Raw genomic sequence first — 23,311 nt, forward strand, 5'->3', positions numbered from 1 at the left:
GATTTGCGACTGCCACTGTTCAGAGCGCAATTAACAGATGTAGATTTTGTCACTATTCTGTGACATGTTGAAGAATACCACTGTTGAATACTCATTCGTGTTCAAAACCTTCCAACCTCAAAAACCACGGCATCTTTTCTTCATTGTGTGTATGCGGCCTAAAGCGCGCGCAAATAGGCACTTGATTGATTTATATATTACCCCAGCATATCTTTGTCGGTCAATTTATATACAACCTCAAACGAGACAATGCCACACTTTCCTGACGCAGCACACTGTCATGGTCAGTTCAGGATATTAGCACCCATAATGCTAGCTTGATTGATAACGCTAGCTTGATTGTTTATACTATTACCATTCATAAGATAGATTAGTTCCTTAGAATTGTTACATATCAGCAACTTATGTACAGTACATGTAAATGAAGAAATGTTCGCGGTGGTTTTATTTTCGCGATAGCCACTTCAGGTTCACCGTGAACTTAAAACCATCGGGAACATTTTCCCATTATAGTTTAAGAATGCAGTCAATGGTGTTACCGCGAACTTGAAACCACCGCGAACACTCCATTTTTCCGCTACCGCGAAAGTAAATCCCCCACGAACTTAAATGCATTTACAATATTTAGACTGTTTTCTGTGTAACGTTACAAGTTGCCACACGTTGTATCCTTCACAATTGTCGTGCAATAAAGTTGTTCTTCTTCTTCTATCTGGGTCAGAGGCAATATTTAACGTTATTTAAGGTACTTAATACAATGTGTATGGAAAGATGAAGAACCTCCTTGGAAAGATGAAGGCAGCGCAGGTGTTCGTGATTGTACGCATGCGCCGTGCGCCAGTCGGCTTGACCCCTGACCTGTAGCTGTAGCAGGAAGATGTCAGTTGATGGGCTGGCACGACGACAAACAGATCGATAATTAGCACCATAGCAACGACGGAAGCGCACTACGAACATGATCATGACTTTCTGAGGTATGGGAATGACATTTGACAATATTTGTACTAGGTATTCTGGCCCCAGCTGTGGTGTGTTGACGTGATATGCGTATTTTACATGTGTACAATCGCGCGTCACGGTGGCGATTCGCTTCGCGTTATGGCGGAAGTGAATTCTTCACAGAAACGGGGATAGTCCACACGAAAGAAGGCCCATTGTCATTTGGAATAGATAGGAAAAGGTATATTCCATCGTATAACATAGCTTGTAGAGTCAGAGTACATGAAATGCGTACTAAGTACGTGTATAAGTAGACAGCCATGAGCCGCAAGGTGTCCTCTCACCTGGCTAGGTATTAGTAGTCTGACAGGTTTGTCTGGAGTGCAAACCCGTACCCCAAGACAAAAAGGGCTCGTTATGCATAGTAATAGAGGTCACATGGTTTGAAATATTAATGTACATGGAGACTGCCTTTTGTGTTTTGATACTGTAGCGCTGCTACTGTAGCTTGATTAGTGACCGTACCTGACATGTCCTTTACGACTGTTCACTTGAATTGAGGACTATAGTCTAACTCTGAGAATTTTGTTACCTTCTTGAGATTAATATTATCGCATACGTTAAACCTGAAATCAATTGGTACAAAATTCATTATGTCTGGTGAATCTCGTGTACGGAAAGAAATGGCCACGTCACTGTGGCATCAACAATTTGTTGTTGAACAAAAACATTCTAGGTAATATGATACCAGAGGCACACCTTAGTTCCCAGCAGACCTCCCTGCCTGGCTGTGAACGGGCAGAAATTTGTCAGGGGGGATATCTTGTCAGAGGAGCTGACTGGATTTAAAGTTTAAGAATGTACAGTGGACCCTCTATAGTATTGTGGTCATTTTCTAACGACGTGTATATGATATATGTAGTCAGTCCACAGACAGGTCTAGTGGGGGCTATCTAAAAATGCCAGACTGAGTGTGTGTCGTGTGAAGGGGTAGTCACTGACGGTCGTGTGTGTTACGGGTCATGATCCTTCAGGTTGGAAAGGCATTAGTTGTGTCAAAAGGACAGCAACACCGCAATGACCCCTCTAGTTACGGCACTCCTCTCGGGTTTAAACAGATGGGTATGATGCAAGCCCTGGGCAAGCTGCTGTCTTTCTCTGCCGCGTCCTTATATGTATGTATGGCTCGCGCTTTCGCTGAGCCTATAAATCTATAGACTCACATGCTATAGACTAAAGCTGTAGGCCCTCTCTAGAACGCTGCCGCTTCCAAGTTGGCAACGGCATACAATTGGAGAATTAAGGTCAATTAACACTGGGGAAATTGTTGACGCTTTGGAGGAACTTAATCTGAGAAATGTGTACCGAGGCATGGGCTGCGCTGAAGGTTTTGGAGCATTATCTCAAAGGTAACTCTTAGTTTTGGTTATAGCCTCCTGTAGAGCATGTACAAGCTTTACTGCTTATTAGTAGTATATGGATGGCTAGCATCAAAAGACCTCGCGGCTGTGGTTATGTAAGAGGTACAGGGCGTGGGAACCAATGTAAGAGGTGAGTAGAAACAGTCATCTGGCTCCCGGGATTCGAACCCGCGCCGATCATTGGCCGCCAGCTCACAAACCCAACGTCGCTAACCACTACGCCAAAAGGGTCAGCGCGTTGGCATGGCCAGTTTTGGCGGTGCCGAACCCCACTGTTACAGTTAGGCTAACGTCACATTTCCATAGTCTCCACGGATCGCGTGCTGTTCCCTACTCAGCTATATTCCTCTGGCCGAATTACTCCTCTATTTGTTCCATTTCTACGATTTAACAGCGATCCGGAGTCTGGTAGAGACTAACATTTCCAAACTGGGACCCTTCCGGGCTGTACGTATATGGAAACGGAAAATAGACACGTATACGTTAAATTGTACACAAGTGATGCCCACGATTATTATCTTTACGGCTTGTGTAGTTTGGTGTCTTTTGTATCATATTTTTTTCGTTTCCGAAGGCTAGCTGCCCGGCCGGGCCCCGGTTTGGAAATGTGACGGTAGCCTCTGTAACAGCGGGGTTCAAGGACAAAGGTTCAAGGGTTGTCGGCAGGACAAACTGGCATGTGCTTAAGCCTTAAGGCGGGTATGGAGTCATTTTTAATTATATAGTTACATTCTTTTACGAATCAAATGTTGACCCTGCAATTATCTTGTGGTACTGACAGAATTCAAAGTATCACTGATGGTAATATGTCACGTTTTGATTAATCTTCATGCAGATGTTTGAAAGAAAGATCGTACTTTATTTAATTAGTATTGTTCCTCTCACTTGTAATTTTTGCAGCCTCACAGGTCCTAGATGTGACAGTAAATCTTATGATCTTCCTTCACAATGCGTCCTTACGTACAAGTGAACTCTACCGCCAATAAGTCAGTCACGACAAATTTGTCAGTGTTTGTATTTGTGTTACACACTGTTTAGTAAAAACTTTTAGATCGTCCAGTTTGTACAACACTGCGTGTGTTCATCGCGAAACGCTAAGAACAAACCACAACTAGAAAGAAATCTCCAGCACTGAATGTCCCGGTACGCCCATGTGGGTCTTTATTTTCCTACTTAGATCAAAGAACAATACAAAGTTCGTTTACCCATGGCACGGCATACAAACACATCCGCGCCCCATACTGACGCACAGAGCATACAAAGAGTAGCGCTGATCGTAAATGCTCAGGAGCTACAGGTTTATAGGCAGGCGGGGGCAGAAAGCTTTGTGTTAGGTGCAAGGGCTTGCGTTTTGCCTCGTTCTACAAGCCCGTGGACAGAAATGTATCCAAAGTAGATGTTTCCACCCAGGAGCCCCAAGGACGGGTAAATATAGGCGAACCGTCCAACCGGATGCGTGCATTGCTGTCAGAACTGTACATAAAGTCAGTCCGTCGTTGCCGGTAGACCATGTGCGACACAAGCTGTACCTTGTACACGGAGTTTACCAGCCAGCGTAGATTTGTTTATCAACGGCTTGCTGGCCATTAGTACCGACTGTTTGGAAGACTAGCACAGAGGAAGGAGTTCATATTCACGGGACCGGTAAAGCGGTAAGTGTGTAATAGAACACAGAGCAACTCTGATCGTGACACGAAACTTGGAGACGCCGTGTTTGCCTAAAAGGACACCTACTACTCTCACTCAAATGAAAGGGGCGGAGCATTTGCAGCTACATGTGTATTACAGAAATTTTGATAAAAATGATTACTTTTCTGTGTGCAAAACTGCATGATTGGTAGGTGTTCGTAGCGGGGAACTTTATATATATGGTAGAGTGAGACCATAGTGTGTCCATAGATACGGCCGTCTCCATATAAAGTAAGGGATAGTCGTAAATCACAGTGTTTGTTGGGTCAGCGTACTCAGGGTCAGGGTAAGGGCAACAACAGCTCACAGGCTATCAGTCATAGAAGGGTGCTTGACGCCTTTGTCATAGGAAAATCATTTCTCGAAAAATTGCCACAAAACGCGCCTATCAAATTTAAGACCCTGAAATTCTTATCATGTCGAATACAGTGCGTTCAACACTTGCATCGAGGTACCGAAATAGTCAAGTTTTGATAAGTTTTGATGGTAAATGCGTGTTTTCTTCTTCCAAGTCACGAAACGCCCCTTTACAAAACCTATCCAGTTGCTTGAGTTATGTTAATGTCTAGTGTCACCAAGACTTGTACTGTACAGTAGTACTGTGGCATGCGCCTACGTCGGTGACTGGCGCCTCCCTTCTTTTCCAAAGTTGGACGTGCAAATAGTTTGATCTCGTTTTACGGATGAGTGGTCCTCATCAATGCTTGGAGAGGCACACGGCCTAATTGAAACCGCAGCTTCAGAATGGTCAAGTGCCACTTTCCTAACGGAATAGGTTCGTTCAAGCAGGAATCACCGCCGTGGATTGCTTTTCTTCTTCACAGCTTTATATCATTGATATCTGTATGTTTCCATTGTAGTACGTTTGCTTTAGTTAGACAGTGGGGGCACGCGACGCTACATTTCTATAACGCATGTGCGATATCCCATACTACTTGTATTAAAAGTCACTACAAAAATGATACTATCGATAGGTCACAGGAGGGTCACAAGCGCACTTAGCGGTTGTATGGAGGGGTTTGTATTAGGCCATACCGATTGAAGAAGTTTGGATTGAGGGTCTTACGGCTCATGTGAAATATTTAATGTGTCATGTTTAGGGATAAGAACCAGGATACTTGTGGGTGTGTGATAGCGACACGTGTCACACGGATCGATCACCTAGTACTGAACAACGGTCTCCTAAACTGGCCAGTCTCTTGCTACATCTCTTTTCTGTACGTTACATAGGGCCATTTCATTAAGCTTTTCATCGTAAGGTTTGTTAGAAACCACAGTGTGCCAGGATTTGGATTCTAGCTGTTGTTGTCATGAGGGCAATGACCTTAGTGTTTGTCCATCTTTCTATCTTGTTGACGAGTAATAGACACATTCGTCCCTGTAATAACCATAGTCTTTGCTACTCTCCAAGCAGAGGTTAGGCTCCGGCTGTTTTTTTTATTAACGTTTTTAACGGCATTTTTATCGGGCTTTCTATTATGCACTGTTTTCTTCATGTCTCGCGGCCTAGGGAGCCGAAACTCTGCTTGGAGAGTAAGTCTTTCCGAAGTGAGCGACATTTTCGAACACGAGCCTAGGTTGGGGAAACACGCATGTGCACAGCAGACTGTATTTAGGCGACGTCATCACAGAAAAACTGGGCTGGTATGGAAACAAAAATCATACCCAGTGATACATCATACCATCACGCAGCTGTTACAGAGCACTGCGACACTAGGGAATCGATTTTTTGCTTCTTTTTTTTAGCAGTTATAATTTCATTTAATACTGGTAGTGTCCGTTCGTTGTCCCTTCATCATGTCAAATAAGAGAACAGATTAGCTCAGATGAACGATAAAGCACTAGTACTGTCGTAAAAAAACTTCGTCTTACATAAAAGAGGTAAGGTGATCAACTTTTTTTTATGAAATACTCGAGTTTACGGCACAGTTCCAGCTAGAAGACTGCAACAGGACTGCATTGTGCCGATCGCGATACCACGTCTGACTTTCTCCCTCTTCTTACAGTATACAAGTACAACTGAGTCCGGCTATTGAAGAGTGCAATACCACCGCGCAAATGGGGCGGTTCAAGTGGTTGTTTCTGCTGTGCCTGTTCTTGGCGCTTGGGTTCCTGTCGCTCACCTATCTACGCAGGAGCCCGGCTGACGTGGACAGCGCATCGCACTGGACATCAAGGTAAACAAATATTGGTCATCCAGATAAAAGTACATCAATACACACATGAACGGACATGACAGAAACAGCTGTTTTCATGGGTAACCTTTACCATATCAAGATAAGAGTCCAAGCTTTTTTAGCAGTCGGGCTCGTTTTGAGCGTGTTTGGTCGTGTTTTTTATGTTTATTTTACAGATACTCAATGGGCACAGTGCTTGATAGTCTATACAGGCACTGTCGGGTACCTGTAAAGCACCTACCACCCGAAAAAAGAGGGTATGAGTCCGACAAATATTCTTAAAACAAGCCCGACCGCTACATCCTCCTGGAGATTATACGATGTATGCAGTGGTAAAGTCACTTTAGTACCACAGATTTCTGCTGACCTTCTACTGAATAACGTAAGACCCAAAACGAGTTGGCCTTCTAGGACGCCTGATTCGACAGTGACCCAACGTCGAAAAGCACACTTGAGGAAAACAATACATTCTTTATGTACTTGTAGATAGTATATTTCGAACAAACACGTAGAAGAAGATTCACTGGCAAGGATGAAGTAAATAGGGTGATTTTTAAAGTCGTTTTCTTCTTTCAAAGCAATGGAAGTAATTGCATTGTTTATGGTTGGTGGTTTACATGTTTGTCTTCAATGGCATAGAAAGAAAACGATTGAGGGGAACATTAAAAACTTATAGTTTTCTCTGATTCCGTGTGTTTCAAGCAAGTCCTTGACCGTTCCGGTTCTCTGTTTTATGTCCTGTTCAGTATTTACAGCAACCTGCCCCCGTACGGACTCAGGCGATTTAAGGGTGTTTTGGACACAGTCGACCGCCATGACGCCACACGTATCCCGGAGGAGGCAGAAAGAACTTCGGAGAATGACTCAAAAGCAAAGACTTCAGCCCCATCCAAGGAACTGGTCAAAGTCGATGCCCAGCGCACAACCAAACAGCCTCAGACTGGAAACGTAACAGACAATGTAAAATCTGCGCCCCCGACTGAAAACCAAACTGTGTCGGACCTAAACAACACCAAAACGGATCGGAACGAATCCCCGATAGTTGACACGGGAAGCAAACGGACGGAAGCAACGCAGAAACCCACGGAGAGTGGAACTCCACTGCCGCCTACAGTGCCTCCAGCCAAGCGGGACCCCAAATGGTTTCTGAGTGACGACACCTACACAAAATCGGTAAGTGACTCACAAAATCAATGAATTAAGATCCCTGATAACTTCTGTGATTACGTTCCAGCTGCAATACACCGTATATTCACATTCAATATTGTATGAAGTAGAAATAAACAGCACACTTATAGTGTCCAAACACCTCTCTTTAGATAGCTATTGAACGCGGTAACACATACATGTAAGTAAGCCAACTACAATGGAATTGAGGGCACCTTAGGTCAGGGGAACCGGAACATTTCCCAGTGGAGCCGTTGGTATTTCATTTTCCACCGAATCAGTACGGTCTTAGTCTCGACAAATACTGTCATATATCATTATGCATAGAACCGCACGCGATTGAACGTTGTGAGTAAACAAACCTGTCAAAGGTCGCTATTGGCACTCTAGCGTACCCAGCGACGAACCCAGGAGATAAGAACGTAACAGGTGTGCACGAAGCCGCAACAGAGCACATTGAATTAATAGTACATGTACTAAACCTGGCGCTTCAATGGAATAAGTTGGCCGGGAAATGTTCAAACTACTGCACGAAAAACAGGTACCGTATAGATTACAAATGTATGTATTGGAAGAATTGAACGACAGAAGATCAATTAAGAAAGAAAGATGGACGAATCATGCAATGTTTACATGTATACCTAGATCTTCTTTGATTGTGGGACATTGTGCGGTGGTTAACCCTATCTGTATGGTTGAGCTAATGTTAAAGTAATTTTAACATTTTCTTATTTGGCACAAAGAGTACAAAAGACCCGTTGAACGCGCAATGATCTACTTGTACTCTTGAAATGTCTGTGATTTAGACTGTAAAGATTGGCACCCGGTTGATCTAGTTCCATGGACATGTTTGCTTGGTCAACTCTCCGTGGTTAACAAATGGGGTGTTAAGAGCTTCCGTTACAAAAGAATTCTTGAGAGGGAAAAGTTTGTGTCAGAGAGGTTATCAAGTTCTCCTCAAACTGACCGGCTAATTGCTCCACGTGAGCATTGGCGCGGGTTTTATTAAAGATACGGAACGCCAAGGGTATTGATCTTTTGTAACTGGAGAAATTGATTTGCTTAATGTTGGCCCTTACAAAGAATTAATTACGATTTTCTTATATACCTGTGTCTCCTAATTTCCTTTTGGTGACAATTGATGTTCTGTGAGGATTACCACGGCACAGGTAGCGGATATTTGCTCATTATGTGGTACTCGCCTGTAGCTTCTATAAATCTTAGAGGATTTTTAAAATGCTGCAGCAGCCAAGGTGCAGAGACGGAGAAAAACACCCGCGTGTCAAAGCGTAAAGAAACTACACACAGTATGATAAATATAAATTGAAGTGCGTGCATCTCGTCATGCTCTCGTCCCATCATAGTCAAGTCAAGTCAAGTCAAAGTTTATTGTACAGCGATTGCATCAGGTACATTGTATGGCAACTTGGCAAGTAACACGTATGTGTATTACTAACAACTACAAACTACCCACACTAGTGTACTAATCTTACATCATTGCTCAATACCGTAAAGTAGCATAGTGCGTTTCACATTGTAATGGCACGACGTCTCTTTTGCGTAGCAATTTGTTGTATTGGCCTAGATCCGGAGTCAGGACATCATATGATGCAGTGCCTTGTCCATGTTAACGTCTTCTCAATCTGATAGACATTTCATTCCTTTCCGCTTACAGAAATGCCCCAGTGCCTTGCGGAAGAACCCAGAGAAAGTCCCAGAAGGACTAAAGTTGATCCCCGACGTCCCCGTCCTGATGTGGAACGAACACATCAACCCTGACGAATACGCCAGACTCTCGCAGTTTAAAATGAACTACGGCTGGCAAGGCATACCTTATGCAGGTAACTAGACACAAAATAGAATAGTGATACATTTTGGTAACCTCTATCGTTCTGTAAATGACAAATGAATTGGTCTTGATTGCTTGAGATTTTTTTGAAGTCTTGAGTATAAAACAAATGTTTAAGGATTCCACAACCCGGATGTTTAGGGATTCCAAAAACACCCAAAATAGCACAGTGATACACGTTTGTAACCTCCATCGCTCTGTAAATCACGAATAAATTTGGTCTTGGTTACCGGAGATTTTTTTAAAGTCTTGAGTATAAAACAAAGGGATGTTAAAGGATTCCAAAAATACAAAATGATAATGATACATTTTGTAACCTGTATCGTTCTGTAAATAACAATGAATTGGTCTTGAATACCAGAGATTTTTGGATTGTTTTTTGGGTGTTTAAGGATGGGTGTTTGGGTGTTTTTTGGGTGTTTAAGGATTCCAAAAACACAAATAAAGCATAACTATACATTTTTGTAACCTATATCGCTCTGTTAATGACAAATTGGTCTTGGTTCCCGGGATTTTTTAAAAGTCTTGAGTATAAAATAAAGTGATGTTTAAGGATTACACTATAAATGATATCGATGATTTCTTAATCTCTGTTACTAAAGACATCAAGAACTGTCTACGTCACTTGAACACATCTGACCACCGCTACATGTTCCCTGGCTGGACGCCGGACCATACCGGCTGTATCCGGTGTGCTGTTGTCGGCAACGGTGGGATCCTGAGGGGGTCCGGCAAGGGGAAGGAGATAGACGGACACGACTTCGTCTGGAGGTACTGTAAATGCAGAGACTTTCGCGGTGGTTTACTGTTCGCGGTTTTCGCTGTGGGCGCTTCACCGCGAACTTGAAACCACTGCGAACATTTTCCATAGCAGTAAGATACTACGGTGCATGGTGCTACCGCGAACCTAGAGCCACCGCCAAAAGTACTTATTCCCGCCACCGCGAAATTAAATCCCGCTAACTTAAATACATTTACAGTTCTTGCATTCATGATGTACTTACTCCTATACTTATATAATTTAAAAGTTTATCTGTGTTGGTAGAAGTCTTTCGGGAAAAGTTATACTGTAATTTCCAACACGAAACTTCACAGAGGCGGGGGGCGCCATAGACTTCCTGCAACTTATGATCCGCTGCTCACCGAGTCGCGTAAGCTATTTACATAATGTGACGTCACAGAAGCAGTGGATGGTTCATTCCTTGACAAAGACTGAAGCTGTTCAGTCGAAAATTAGAGTAAGTCTAATCTTCGTGTTAGAAAGTACAGCTTAACGTTTCCAGAAAGTCTTATACTGTGTACATGCCAACATGACAATAATTTGTATCAAATGATGACTGGCTTCTCTCGTTGAAAACACCAGAGTGAACTCCGCCATTATTGAGGGATACGAAGAGGATGTCGGGAAGAGAACATCATTTTACTTCCATGACATCAACACCATGAAGAACTCACAGGCAGCAACACGGAAATTTGGCTACAAGCACCCGCCACAGGACAAGGTGTGATCAGAGTCTTCTGAATTACAGACAAGTAGAATATTGGACTGTTTAGACTTGTAGTATTGTGGACAATTAAAATCTTCCTGATCTTAATGGTAAATGTATCTGTAACAAAAGTGTTTTCTGCTCATGTTTCATCTCACAAACGAAATATCAATATGAGAGTATCTCATAAATCACAGAAGTAAGTGGTGAAAGTTGACAATAATTGAAATCTAATGATAAAGTTCTAACGTTTACATGTATCCTCTACCCCAGGATACGGTGTATACCACAATTTCCTCGAGTATAAGAGACTACGTGTACTTTGACGCCGCCATCAGTTGGAAGCCAGTGGAGTCAGGCCGAGATAAAAGCAAGGCGTATGTGTTATTATTTTGTTGTCAGCCCCAGTGGCCAGCTACTTGAAATGTGAAGTCAATTAAAATTAAATCTATTTTGCTTATTTCTTTGTTATTTCGATGCACATACATCATATTCATACAAGAGTATTTTTTATGAATTTTTCCAAATAATTCTAGGCCCCCGTCTCAGTATGGTGAGAGGCCTGCGAATACGAAGTTCCGGATGCTTCATCCTGACTTCATGAGATATCTGAAGAACTTGTAAGTATGGATTTGCGGCCTTGCTTTATGATATCAAAACAAAAACAAAATAAACAAACAAATAATATTGAAGAAACATGCGGAGTGCAAAAATTAAATGTCCTTTATCATTTTTCATTACTCTATTATATTTGTTTGTTACATGAAGTATCAGTTTATTTTATATTTGGAAAGTCAATCAGATACTAGAATTTCAGTTCAAGAAGTACTTTACTTGTGAATTTAATGTTATGTTTTTGTTTTACTTATTTGCGTTCCCCCATCTACAGTTGGTTGGACTCTCCACGGAGAAAAGGAAGCAACATCTACCGGCCCACTACCGGCGGCTCCATGCTACTTACCGCTCTACATACCTGTGATGTCACGGACGTCTATGGCTTCATCACTGAAGATCACAGACAGTATAACGATCACTACTACGAGAGCGAATGGCACAAAGTCGTGTTTTACGCCAACCACGATTTCCAGATGGAAATAGAAATATGGGATAAATTAGACAAGGCAGGACTTATGAAATTGTACAGAGGAAACAGAACAGAAACAGCCAGAAAACGTAGAAAATGAAGTGGTTTTCGGTTACCTCAGAACAAACTTCAGGGGAACATGTAGTCTGGCATCCATTCTATTCTACCTTCGTTTTGCTCCGCGCTGATATTTGAAAGGAAAGCGATCTGTAGCTATAGAATAGGGTTGATATCGGACTTGAGGACATAGAGATGACAATATGCATTTGAAATCGTATCCCATTCTGCTAAGTTGTATTTTATGATATTTAAACGGAACATTCAAACTGTATATGTAGGGTATCTTTTAATCCTGTACGACGGAGCTGATATGTTTGTACAGTAGTTATATATATTTTAAGACAGTTTCTTTCAAAGAGCCTTTGTATATTTGGCATTGTACAGCACACATGGTGTATATCTGTATGGGAATAACAATTTACTAGTACATGAGTTGTATATTTGTATGAGGATACTAGTGTTTAGAGCACACTGATATTCAAATGTTGATTTTGTCGCAATGTTTTAATGCTAACATCTGCCACAAACAATAAATTTCATGTTGGCTTTCCAACTTTCGCCTTTTTTCAGTCCGTTTTTATGTTGCTCCGTTGTGACTTACTAATAATCACGTATGCAGACTGTGGCGAGACTTCCTTCCTTACTTGATTGAACAGCAGTTGCCATATGTTGTGATTCGATATTCTTTTGAATTTGTATCTATTATTGTAACTGTGTCCGGGCAGCTTGCAGCTCGTGCTATTCAGTACAAATCTTGTGTGTCAGTTGGGCGGTTTATCGGGTATGAAAAACAAACAACATACAAACTCCTGTTCTGTTTTGATCACTGCCTACCGCCGTCTGAACTTGAAAGCGATCGATAGTTGACGGTATTCAAGTCACAACAGCTGTGATATGTCGAGTTGCGATCAAAGGAAGATGCAACAAAGATAGGAGACAGCCGATAGATCACACGCCTACAACGCCAACTGGTGAAAACAAAAACATCAAAGGCAAATATTCTACTGTAAACTGACAACTATAATCCTTGTCGGAATTGTGTTTAAGGTTGTAATAACGTTAGCAGGTTAAGTGACATAGAAACAAAATCGTGTCTGATCCCGGTTTTACTCCTACGACAAGAAACAATTGAAGGAAATTGATGTTTCCAACCCAACTCGCTCTGTTATTTTTCCCTATAACATTAATACCCAGTAGTCGTGTAGACAGTAGACAATTCACATACCGTCGTCCGATGTATTTAGGTAACGTTAAAGTTAGAATATACCGGGGAGGGCCATTCAGCACCAAGGGCAATTACCATGTAACAAAAAGGTAAAGCATCCACTCAGCCATATGTTTTTTTCAGGTAGTTAGTGTTAGTGCTGAATAATAATCTTACCATCGTCAGTATTGATCAACGGAGGCCAAATGTATACCGCCCATTCCTCATTAACTGGGAAAATTGGAGGTAGAAAATGGTAAAAAATAAAGTTGTCCAAAACGCTTACCTGCTGGTATGAACTTGTTACCACTTATATCGACTATCTTTTGCTATTTTTGTCTGGTGCTAACACGCTTAATTTTGGAGATATTTGATTTTTAGTAGGCCATGTCATCTTTCCTACAATTTCGTAATAAAGAGCATATTACTACACAGAGAAATGTTCCAGCAAGTAATAGTGGATTAACAACAGCCAAATTAGCGAATTTTCCAACCCAAAACCTTCAAATTACACGCCAATGAGAAATATTTAACCGCCGTGTCATTTAATTCGGAATAATCATCAAAATTACTAGCTATTAATTTGCTACATTTGTATAAAAGTAAATAAATGATTTTTTTTTTTCTGATATGAAGACAAACCGTTTAATACTCCTTAATTTTCACCCTGTAGGATGGGATAAGAGCGATAGAATATATTTATGAAAATGGTTGGAAGCAGGCGATATCTATTCTACAGGTAAATGCCAATGAACTGTGGTAACGTAAATTACAGAATCTCTAACATTTGGAGGAAAGCCGAATAGTGTACATACTGGCTCTATTTGAACTGATCAGGTCATGTTCGTCTATAATGCTGGACCTCTTATCTTCATGTTGCTAACTCAGAGTAGCAAAAAAGTGTATCTTTGTTATCCGGAATACCCGTATAATCTTGTTCGTCCTATACCCACCCGGACTCTGCGGAAAGACACCCAAGATATGCAAGGTCTCTATCTTGGCGGGGTCTATTTAAATACATGCTAAGTAACAAAGGATTCACGCAATCACACGCTCTAGGTCAGAACCGCTTCGTCCTCGCGTCCTTTAATGAAGTCTTTGGGAATAGCAGGACATGATGCGATGGCAACATGCACCAGATGGACTGGGCCTTTCTAGAACAAGCTTTCGATATTGGAAAGACAACAAACTAAACACCAGTCATCGCACTTCTTATAAAACATTTTTTAATGTCAGGACAATCTTTGTTCGTGGAACAAACACAATGTCACATCAATATAGAATGAATGTGCTACCTAACAAAATGTCCATCCATACACCTTATATCGTGTGGTTCAATAATACCAGCAGAAAGAACTGTGTAATATGTGTATAACAAGGCTTTTGTTGATGAGCAAGGCTATAAACAACATTATCATATAGCCAGGCGCCGCGGACCAATCAGAAGGCCCCGTTCCACGTTGGTTATGACGCCGTAACACAAAGATCCAGGCCAGGCAGGTGGGTTTCGCTCCTCTGATTGGTCAGAATTAATCGACACCGGCACCGGTGTCGATTTGCATCGACACCGGCACCAGTGTCGATGCTCATAAAACCACCTCGTTCGCTTCGCTCACATCGGTGGTTTTATTCGGTGGTTATAGCAAAGGACCAGGCGTTATGACACCATATACACCTCGGGGCGGGTCATTTACCCTTAAGTGAATTTTCCTATCTAAAGAGAGCTGCATGTGTAAAGGCAGTCTGTTCTACAGTTATCCTGGCAGCCTGTCCCTTTATACTAATGCCACATGATTACATGACAAGCCTGACGTTATATAGATCTTGACTTTATAGAGTGGGATTGGTTTCACAAATAGCTTTCTGCCTTGATCCATGTGTCTGTCCATGTAAAACAATTCTGTGCATCAATTCTGTGCAGTCACGACTGGTTGAAAGAGTAGTTTGCTTCTAATTAACAAGATTTCCAACGTTAACCTAAACAAGCAAAGGTGAAAACTTCGGAACATCTAATTATAGTGAAGTCTTAACTTAAGTTAGCTATTAACTTCTGCAGCCCATATGCTTTTGATCATGGAGCTTATAACTCAATGACAAGTCCTCAATGTAGATAACGTGGCGCTAGCGTAAATAGTGTCGCTGATTTACCGCCGTCTGTACGTTTATATAAAGGGGTCCACTGTGTAAAACGAGAAATATTTCTGTGACACGAATCTTGACTACATTGACCTTCATAATTAGCTGATCATAATCTCTGTTGCTATTTAAGACAAACATGTTTGAAACGTACCTTACTTCATCAGTCAGTGTTGAGCATGAATTTCTGTCATTCCAGTCGTGTGATCTTCAAAAAGCCCGCGAAAATGACGACAAACTTGGACGAGTCTACTTTGACAACAGGGGTTTATTTTGGTTCAGTCCAACCCAATATACATTTATTCAACTTGGTACTATACATTCCGTGTAATGTTGATTATTGAAGCATCAGATATCAATATAAACACCCGCATCTTTCCAAGTTGGTGCATGTCAGGTTTATCATTTGAACATCGTTCCTGTAACAGTGGGGTTCTAGCGCTGCCAAACTGACCACGCCAACAGCTCTTGAGCTTTTGGTGTTGTGGTTAGCACGTTGGATTTGTGATCCGGCTGCCCGAGTTCGGCGCAGGTTCGAATCCCGGGAGTCGGGATGTTGTTTATTTCTGTTCTTACTCGCCCCTCTGAATTTCTACAATGGTTCCCACGCCGGCCCTGTGAGTAACAGGCTAGTATGTGCCACACAGGGATGTCGATCTCGGAGATTCGAGGACGAATCTTGAAAAGAAAAGGGGGAGTAGTGTAACAGTGGTGTTCAAGGACTGCTAAACCGAAGACGCCTAATGGCTTAAGCCTTTTGGCCGAACGGTTTGCACGTTCGATTTGTGATCCGGCTGCCCGGGTTCGGCGCGGGTTCGAATCCCGGGAGTAGGGGTGTTGTTTCTTTCTGTTCTTACTCGCCCCTCGTATTTCTACATTCCTATGAGAAAAGTAAAGTCCCAGCATCGTAAAATTCACTGAAACAGGAACATATAAACAGACTGCATTGTGACTCTATGGCAAGCCAAGCCCACCTACAGTAACATTACAGCAGATAATACGTCTTTGGTTGATGTGCTCTTGCTGAACATCCGATGACATGTTGAAGAAAAAAAATGGTAACGTAAATTATATGGTAACGTAAATTATATTTATGCTTTTAATGATAAATAAAATTTTAACAAACAGCTCTGGAAAGATTAACTCTGCAGGCAATTACTTATCTGGGAGCATTCTTTCCTATGAGTACAAAAGTAATGATCTTTCTATAATTCTAAGGGACTTATTATGGTAACGTAAATTATATCAAAAAAGTGACAAACGGCCTGAGATTGGCGGTTATAGTCATGTTTCCAACATTCGTGTTTTATGTGTTCTGTCATTTGTTTATTATACGCAACACCACTGTTTAGCAGATAAAACAGTGAAAACATTATCGGAAAATGTCTTTTCGTAAGCGAATTACACCCAACAGAAGTTCGGTAACGTAAATTATACAAAAGTTGGCGACAAGAATAAAACGGCATCTGACGTAAAAAGGTCGTCTGCTGGACAAGTTCATCAACACGTGACAAGCCGGCCTAAGTGGTTGATGTAAATTATGACTGAAAATTTAAAGAACTAACGTCTTTTCATTATCAGAATGCCACGATATTCACCTTTATAGCATTTCCGACACGTGTTTTTAGCGTGTTTCTAAGCAAAACCTTACCCGGGACGACCAAAAGGCAACTAACAATGGTGGGAAAACATTGCTTAGCATATTACTATCATGTACTTGTAACGGAAAAGGGCAAAATACGTAGTCATTGTGTCTTTAAAGAAAACTGTGGCCCGCTGCTTACGTGCGACAGCAATTTGCCCCTTTAACGAGGAATGGGCGATACAGTGGTAGTGCAATGCTATGCACGTGGCCACGCCCACTCTTCGCGAAAAATATGTTGGGTTCTTTCATGTGCATTTGTTTGACGGTTGAGGGTATCACATAAAACATATGTGGGGTATACACGGGACATTAGGCTTACGTTCCCCCCGAAAGGACTAAAGAATAAGATTATACGACTTTTTATCTGTCGTGCCAAGACCCGAGCGCGAGTTCGGATCGCTGGCTCCACGGAATACTTGCACGAAATTTGAACCAGATGTTGGAAGCGGCAGAGTGGACCCCATACATGTGTAACGTTACAGTTGGTCCCAATAACACAAAGAAATTAATTAGTGCATATCCTCATCAACTATATAAAAATGACCTGGTTTGCAGATAATGTCCATCTTTCCTGACTTATGTCACGATATATACAACGGGATAAAACCGGCATTTCTCTGGCACTTCTGAGCATGAATAATGTGTTTGGAGATGACGTCACTATCCAAGATGGCGACGTAGGAGTCCAAAACTCATGTCATTCTCACAGATTCGGGCGTTTTTTCCGTCTCAACTCGTCCAATTGGTCCTGTATCCACATCGAGATTAAAGGTGAGGTGTTGTAGACTGGACCGACCACAGAAAACATTATCATTCCTCTATCATATGTTGTTGGTGACCCCGTATAATACTATTTACTTTCAAAGTTTAACGATGCATCAGATCATGGTTCACTATCTTTAGGCTTTGTCCCATGTCGGCTAGCGCCGACTTGGGACTTTCGTTATATCAATCAATTAGGTGATATTTCGTAAGACTTATTCAGTCTTGTGAAACTACATTGTCTAATTTGATGATCCCTTTAACGTTAAAACTCCTCTCGTTTCAGCGCCGCCCCCCTCCCAAAAATTATGGCGCCGAGGAAGAGAAAACGCACAAACTTTCGCGCCATTCCCGAGGAAGATGGCGTCACCATGTCGACATTACGAGAACTTCTCGACAACCAAAAGACGGAGTTCACCAATCTCATGCAGCTGCAGGAGAAGAACTTCACATCCCGTATTGAAACGGTGATGGACACAACCAACAGGCGAATTGATAACCTCGTCCGCGAAGTTCAGGCAGTCAAGGGAAGCCTGCAGTACTCACAGAGGGAGATAGAGGGCGTGAAATCCTCATCCCAAGAACAGAAGCAGAGAATCGATGAAATTGAGTCACAAATCGCACAACTCAGATCCGACATAACCATGGAACTAACGCGAGATGACCACTCATACAGCAAATCCGGTATAGATGACCACTCGTACAGCAAATCTGGTGGAGATGACCGCTCAGACAGCAGACCCCATAGAGATGACCACTCGGATAGCCAGTCCCATAGAGATGACCACTCAGACAGCCAATCTCATAGAGATGACCTCTGGGACATTGACTTTGACTTCTCAGACAACCAAGTCGGTAGAGATGACGACTTTGACAGCCAATCTCACACTAGAGATGACCACTCTGATAGCCAATCTCACTAGAGATGACCACTCGGACAGCCAATCTCATAGAGGCGATCTCTCGGACAGCGAGTCCTACCGTAGCCGCAGTTCACTTAGTTATAACATTGATAATGACAGCACTTTATACCAGGATTATTATCAGGATGACTATGAGAGCGATCATCAGGAGGACTATGATCATGAGAATGATTACCCGAGTGATAATCAGATGCGTGACGTGTTTGATGATGAGAGCGATGATGATGATTCTGATGTGGCGAGGGCGAGTGACATGTGGCAACTTTCTGTCAAGGGACCAGATGGAAGCACCATTTTCGTACGGATCCACAAGGTATGTTGATGAAGGTTAGATATCCAGGCAGGACTGTCTCAAACTTTAATTTTTTGCCATCCCTCTTGTTGTTGCCCATGTTGTTAACATCCCTTGTTAAATCTGTCATTTTAAGCTAACATATTTGTGATGGGAAGTTGGAAACACTTTCTTGTTATGTTACGATAGTGTACCAACCATAAGTATACACTTGTATTTTCTTGCAGGATGCCACAGTGGATGAAGTGATCAGCCAGGTCAGCAAGAGGAAAGGCACACCTCTGGAGCACCTGCGTGTCATGTACACAACCGAGCTGCTGGAGTATGGCCAGGGCAAACATCTGTCTGACTACCACATCCAGGACATGTACACACTACACTACGTTATAGATAGAGGAGGGCCTCCTTCAGACAGGCAGACCTGCTCCGACCCGCAGGAACACCAGGAGGAGACCACCAATGATCCTGATGTGGACGAGAACAGCAACATTTGGCAGCTTTCTGCCAAGCTGAACAGCACAAGTTCTCATTGTATACCTATAAAGATCCACAAGGTATCAGTGTTCTTTAAATCATGTGTAGATTGACTATCTGAGTGCATACTGAAACTGATTGTCTGCTTGTTTAGGCCATGATAACGAGTCACATTTTAGATAGAGTGTTATATTTTAGATCCATACCACAGTGACCACACCACTAGTTCTTGTACATTTAAGGCACCAGTCTTTCCTACATACTGTACAGCAATTAAATGGCCCTTGTTCTCAAAAGGACTCAGAAATAAGTGGGTTCAATTTTGTGTGGGAACTAATCTAATTCATGAATGAATGGACATTGTTGGCTGCAAGGTTATGTAAAAGCAAGCAACTTCAGACTGCGGCAAAGCACAACGCTTTTTCATTTAGCTAGCAGTAGTAGTGCAATACGGCTTACGTTTTCAGCCAAGCACATGCACATCTTCTCGATAAGTGTGTTGAGGTGCAGAGGTTTATATATCTCTGAAATTTATAAGCAGCAAGGACATATATTTCAGTAGTTCCTGTGGCAAAGGATAAGAAGAGAAAACTAATGTGATCACCAAATTGTTGCTCTTAATGTTGTATTGTTGTATAACCATCTTTGAAGTAGTTTAACTGTAATATTCAACACAAAACTTGGACTCAACCAAATTTTTGGCTGAACAGCACCACTCTTTATCATTCCTTGACAAGAGTGGTGCTGTTCAGTCGAAAATTTGGGTGGGTCCAAGTTTTGTGCTAGATATTACAGTTAAACTAGTTCAAGAATGACTTCTACCAACACATATGAACTTTTAAATTAAGTATAACCATCTTGTTTGTATGATTTATACTAAGGCGTCTGTTCTTGCAGGATGCCCCGGTGGATGATCTGATCGAAAAGATCAGTGAGAGAAACAAGGTACCCATCGAGTCACAGTCTGTTGTCTTCACCACCAAGCGACTGGAGTACGGCCAGGGTTATCATCTGTCTGACTACGGTATTCAAGACAAGTCCACCTTGTTAGTTGTCCTGCGTCTGAAAGGGCTTTCTTCTAACAGCCCCACCTCAAGCACTATGTGGCAACTTACTGTTAAGGACCAGGCTGGACTTACATGTCATATCAAGATCTGCAAGGTATTTATGTCCTTTATATGAAATGTAGAGTGACTATGTGAGTATATTATGTGGAACATGCCCTTGTATTGCGATGTGTTGGTACCATTAATATTCATCTTGATATATGGCCACAAGTGTGGCAACAACACCATTATTTAAAGTGCATGCAGATGTTGGGGGACAGTTGGACACTGTTTAGCCCTTGGATGCTGTCTTTCCCCCCTTAGATCTGTTTGGAATAGAGGGCTACGACGTATATAGAGACCAAAAGTCTGGTATCCAGCTATATTATAGCTCCTTAGTCTGTCCTGTCTGCAAGTATTTGGAGCTATAATGTGGCTGGATACCAGGCTACCAAAATACGTATGAATTGTTACTTGCTCACATCAATCAGTCACTACTGTTATACTTGTAAATGTTCTGTGGAGTTATTTCATGACAGAAGGCTATGATAAATTCTTATGCCTCTCCTTTTGCAGGATACCCTTGTGGATAAACTGATAGATAAGGTCGGTGAGCTTTACGGTTCTCGTCGTGAGCGCCTGCGATTCCTATACATGGGAGACAAGCCACGTCACCTGGAGTATGGGAAGGGGAAACGTCTGTCCGACTACGGCATCAAAGACAAGTCCACCATTGAAGTCTTCTTTCGCATCGGAGGGCCTCCTTCAGACAGCCACACCCCTCAGGAGGAGCAACAGGAAGATGTTAAGGTCGCTGATGCCTCTGATGTCAAGAAGGGCAGTAACATGTGGCAGCTTACTGTTCGGCAGCTCAGTGGACACAAGGATGATATAGTCATCCACAAGGTATTTATTAGCCTCTACCAGGTTCCACGTTGCTGGAAATAGTAGAAATAGACAGGAAACTCACTAGGCTTCCTATGTTGCAAACTGTAGTTTTGGGCTGGACAACTCCTCTGTTGTGTTGTCTGCCTATTTGGTCAACTTCTACTATTTCCAGCGACATGTGGAACTAGTAGAGGCTAGGTATTTATCACTCTAAACCGCACACTGAAGCTTTTGGAGGTATTTGGTATTCACTGTCTTGTTTTCACCCTATGCTCTGGTCCACAAAGGCAAGAAAAACCCCTTTACCATTCATTACAGTAGCTGAGCACAGACTTGGTGGGTACACACAAGCTATGTTTGGGTGGGTTTGGGTCTACGAAGAGATGATTATACATGATTGAGGAAAAATGGTTGTTGAGGACAGGTGGTTGCAATTGCTCTGGGCAGGTTCAGGTTAACTAAATGAAATTGGACAGGACTGAAAGATCAAGTTCCCAAAGATGCTTCCTATGTATATCAATCAGTAATTTGTAGTCTGTAAATACTAGTTGTATAAAGTTTATGTAACTTGTATGTCCTTGTTTTTACATTAAGTCCAGAAAGGTTAAGTACTTATATGTATTATTCATTATGTATGTTAACTAATGGACGGAATAAAGTATCAAAGTGGCTTGTGACTGGAGGTGGTTGGCTGCTCAGGTGGTTGCCCAAGCAAGATTGACAACTAGGAGAAGTGCAAAAGAGAATAGATTAAAGTGATTTTTCTTCTTGCAGGATGCCACTGTAGATGAACTGTTGGGTAAGATCAGTGAGAGGAGTGGGGTTCCTGCCACACAGATACTCCACGTCTTGTACAAGGGCCAGAAACTGTACCAGGGTAGACACCTGTCTGACTACCCTCTTCAGAACAACTCCACACTATTCCTCGCACTGCGGCTGGGAGGACCTCAACCCAAACCCACATAACTTTTAACTCCTTCAGTCAGGTTTATACCATGGTATTACATGGTATGACAAAATGTGACAGTGCTTACTATATCATGACTTTACTTTCATGATGTTGCTGTAAGGACATGCAGGGATTCTGACAATCTAGTACAGGTTTACACGATGTTACTGTTGATATTAAATATATTAATATTATGCAAATATTAATAATCATACTCTGTCTTCATGGTCTAATTTGAGCATAGAACAGTGACACACAAATACTGCCCCTCAAATTACAAAGATACTAGAACTTTCTAATTAACATCAGTGTTTCCTTCTTGAAGTAAGTACTATCTGACCAGTAAACAGTCCCATATCTCATTTATTTTGTCCATGTAATCCTTTGTTAATGTAGATAACAAAGTGTTAAAAGAATAGAACATAAGTGAGCTACTTACAAAGTCGTTACATGCAGAAACAGGTACAACAATAAACATAATATTTAATATATGTTTTGTGGGCTTTTATGAGTAAGGATATCCATTCATTTTACTGCATACATACACAAAAAGATTTTGTCAGAAATAAGTCTTCCTTAAACAATGCTAAGTATGGTTGAATGTTTGCCAGGCTTTGTTTTCATTTCTTCAGGAAAGCTGGCTTCGCACAATGCTGTTTGAGAACCCTTGACATGCTTTTTGGTTCGATTCTAACAAAGGATCTTTTACTGAGAGCAATTGTATAGATGTACTTTGCTCTGTTGGTAAATGTTGCACAAGACATCATACAGGTGATCAACATAGTGTCGTCTGCTTGTAGAGACCTCACACGATACAGAACACAACTGATTTACCGCTTCAAACTTATCTTGATGGTCCTTGGTCTATTGGTCATCCTTAAGCAACTTAATTGAAAACAAAATCTTTAAAAAAAAACGCTGTTGACCTCAGCAGACTAAGATTGTCTCGGAGTCCCTATTTGGCATTTGCTGCACTTTTGCGAGCCATGTCATCATACTCCCATCTGTAGTGGTGGTAGTTGTTGAGAACATCATGGTCAAAGGCGTTGTCCTCTTCTGGTCGGATAAGGAGAGAGAACAGGGCACTCAGAACCTGGGAAGACAAATTTTTGAGACAAA

General features: G+C 41.9%; 3 protein-coding genes across 4 annotated transcripts in view; 2 read left to right on the forward strand and 1 right to left on the reverse strand.

Moving 5' to 3' along the window:
* Positions 1–806: 806 nt before the first annotated feature.
* Positions 807–12,426, forward strand: LOC118423090 (alpha-N-acetylgalactosaminide alpha-2,6-sialyltransferase 2-like). Of its 2 annotated transcripts, XR_004831987.1 has the most exons (10): positions 807–974; positions 6,056–6,226; positions 6,973–7,399; positions 9,069–9,234; positions 9,845–10,013; positions 10,606–10,744; positions 11,003–11,106; positions 11,266–11,349; positions 11,619–12,039; positions 12,072–12,426. XR_004831987.1 is itself a non-coding variant. In XM_035831071.1 (9 exons), exons 2-9 carry the CDS (start codon positions 6,108–6,110, stop codon positions 11,911–11,913), a joined length of 1,503 nt encoding a protein of 500 aa, XP_035686964.1. In that variant the 5' UTR covers positions 807–974; positions 6,056–6,107; the 3' UTR covers positions 11,914–12,426. The 2 variants fall into 2 exon arrangements, 1 of the variants encoding a protein (XP_035686964.1); XM_035831071.1 differs by having other exon boundaries at positions 11,619–12,426.
* A 5,035-nt stretch (positions 12,427–17,461) lies between these two features.
* LOC118423085 (polyubiquitin-B-like) lies at positions 17,462–22,667 on the forward strand. Its single transcript, XM_035831066.1, has 6 exons — positions 17,462–17,629; positions 17,907–18,856; positions 19,063–19,389; positions 20,207–20,470; positions 20,932–21,261; positions 22,018–22,667. The coding sequence occupies exons 2-6, from the start codon at positions 18,311–18,313 to the stop codon at positions 22,207–22,209; spliced, it is 1,659 nt and encodes a 552-aa protein (XP_035686959.1). The 5' UTR covers positions 17,462–17,629; positions 17,907–18,310; the 3' UTR covers positions 22,210–22,667.
* LOC118423125 (probable ubiquitin-conjugating enzyme E2 31) overlaps positions 22,538–23,311 on the reverse strand; it is a 69,708-nt gene continuing 68,934 nt past the window's right edge. The window contains exon 6 of the mRNA XM_035831130.1: positions 22,538–23,285. Coding sequence (XP_035687023.1) covers positions 23,148–23,285 — 138 coding nt within the window. The 3' untranslated portion in view covers positions 22,538–23,147. The remainder of the gene's footprint in view (positions 23,286–23,311) is intronic.

This window comes from Branchiostoma floridae, chromosome 9, assembly GCF_000003815.2.
Source record: "Branchiostoma floridae strain S238N-H82 chromosome 9, Bfl_VNyyK, whole genome shotgun sequence".
Lineage (NCBI taxonomy): Eukaryota > Metazoa > Chordata > Leptocardii > Amphioxiformes > Branchiostomatidae > Branchiostoma > Branchiostoma floridae.

What these genes read in the sequence shown, in the direction of transcription:
- LOC118423090 (XM_035831071.1), top strand. Translation starts at nt 6,108, where the DNA reads ATGGGGCGGTTCAAGTGGTTGTTTCTGCTGTGCCTGTTCTTGGCGCTT. An exon ending in GCAAGGCATACCTTATGCAG is followed by an intron (nt 9,235 to 9,844) that starts GTAACTAGACAC and finishes CTGTTACTAAAG; the next exon opens with ACATCAAGAACTGTCTACGT. An exon ending in ATGAGATATCTGAAGAACTT is followed by an intron (nt 11,350 to 11,618) that starts GTAAGTATGGAT and finishes CCCCATCTACAG; the next exon opens with TTGGTTGGACTCTCCACGGA.
- LOC118423085 (XM_035831066.1), top strand. Translation starts at nt 18,311, where the DNA reads ATGACCACTCGTACAGCAAATCTGGTGGAGATGACCGCTCAGACAGCA. An exon ending in TTTTCGTACGGATCCACAAG is followed by an intron (nt 18,857 to 19,062) that starts GTATGTTGATGA and finishes ATTTTCTTGCAG; the next exon opens with GATGCCACAGTGGATGAAGT. An exon ending in TACCTATAAAGATCCACAAG is followed by an intron (nt 19,390 to 20,206) that starts GTATCAGTGTTC and finishes CTGTTCTTGCAG; the next exon opens with GATGCCCCGGTGGATGATCT.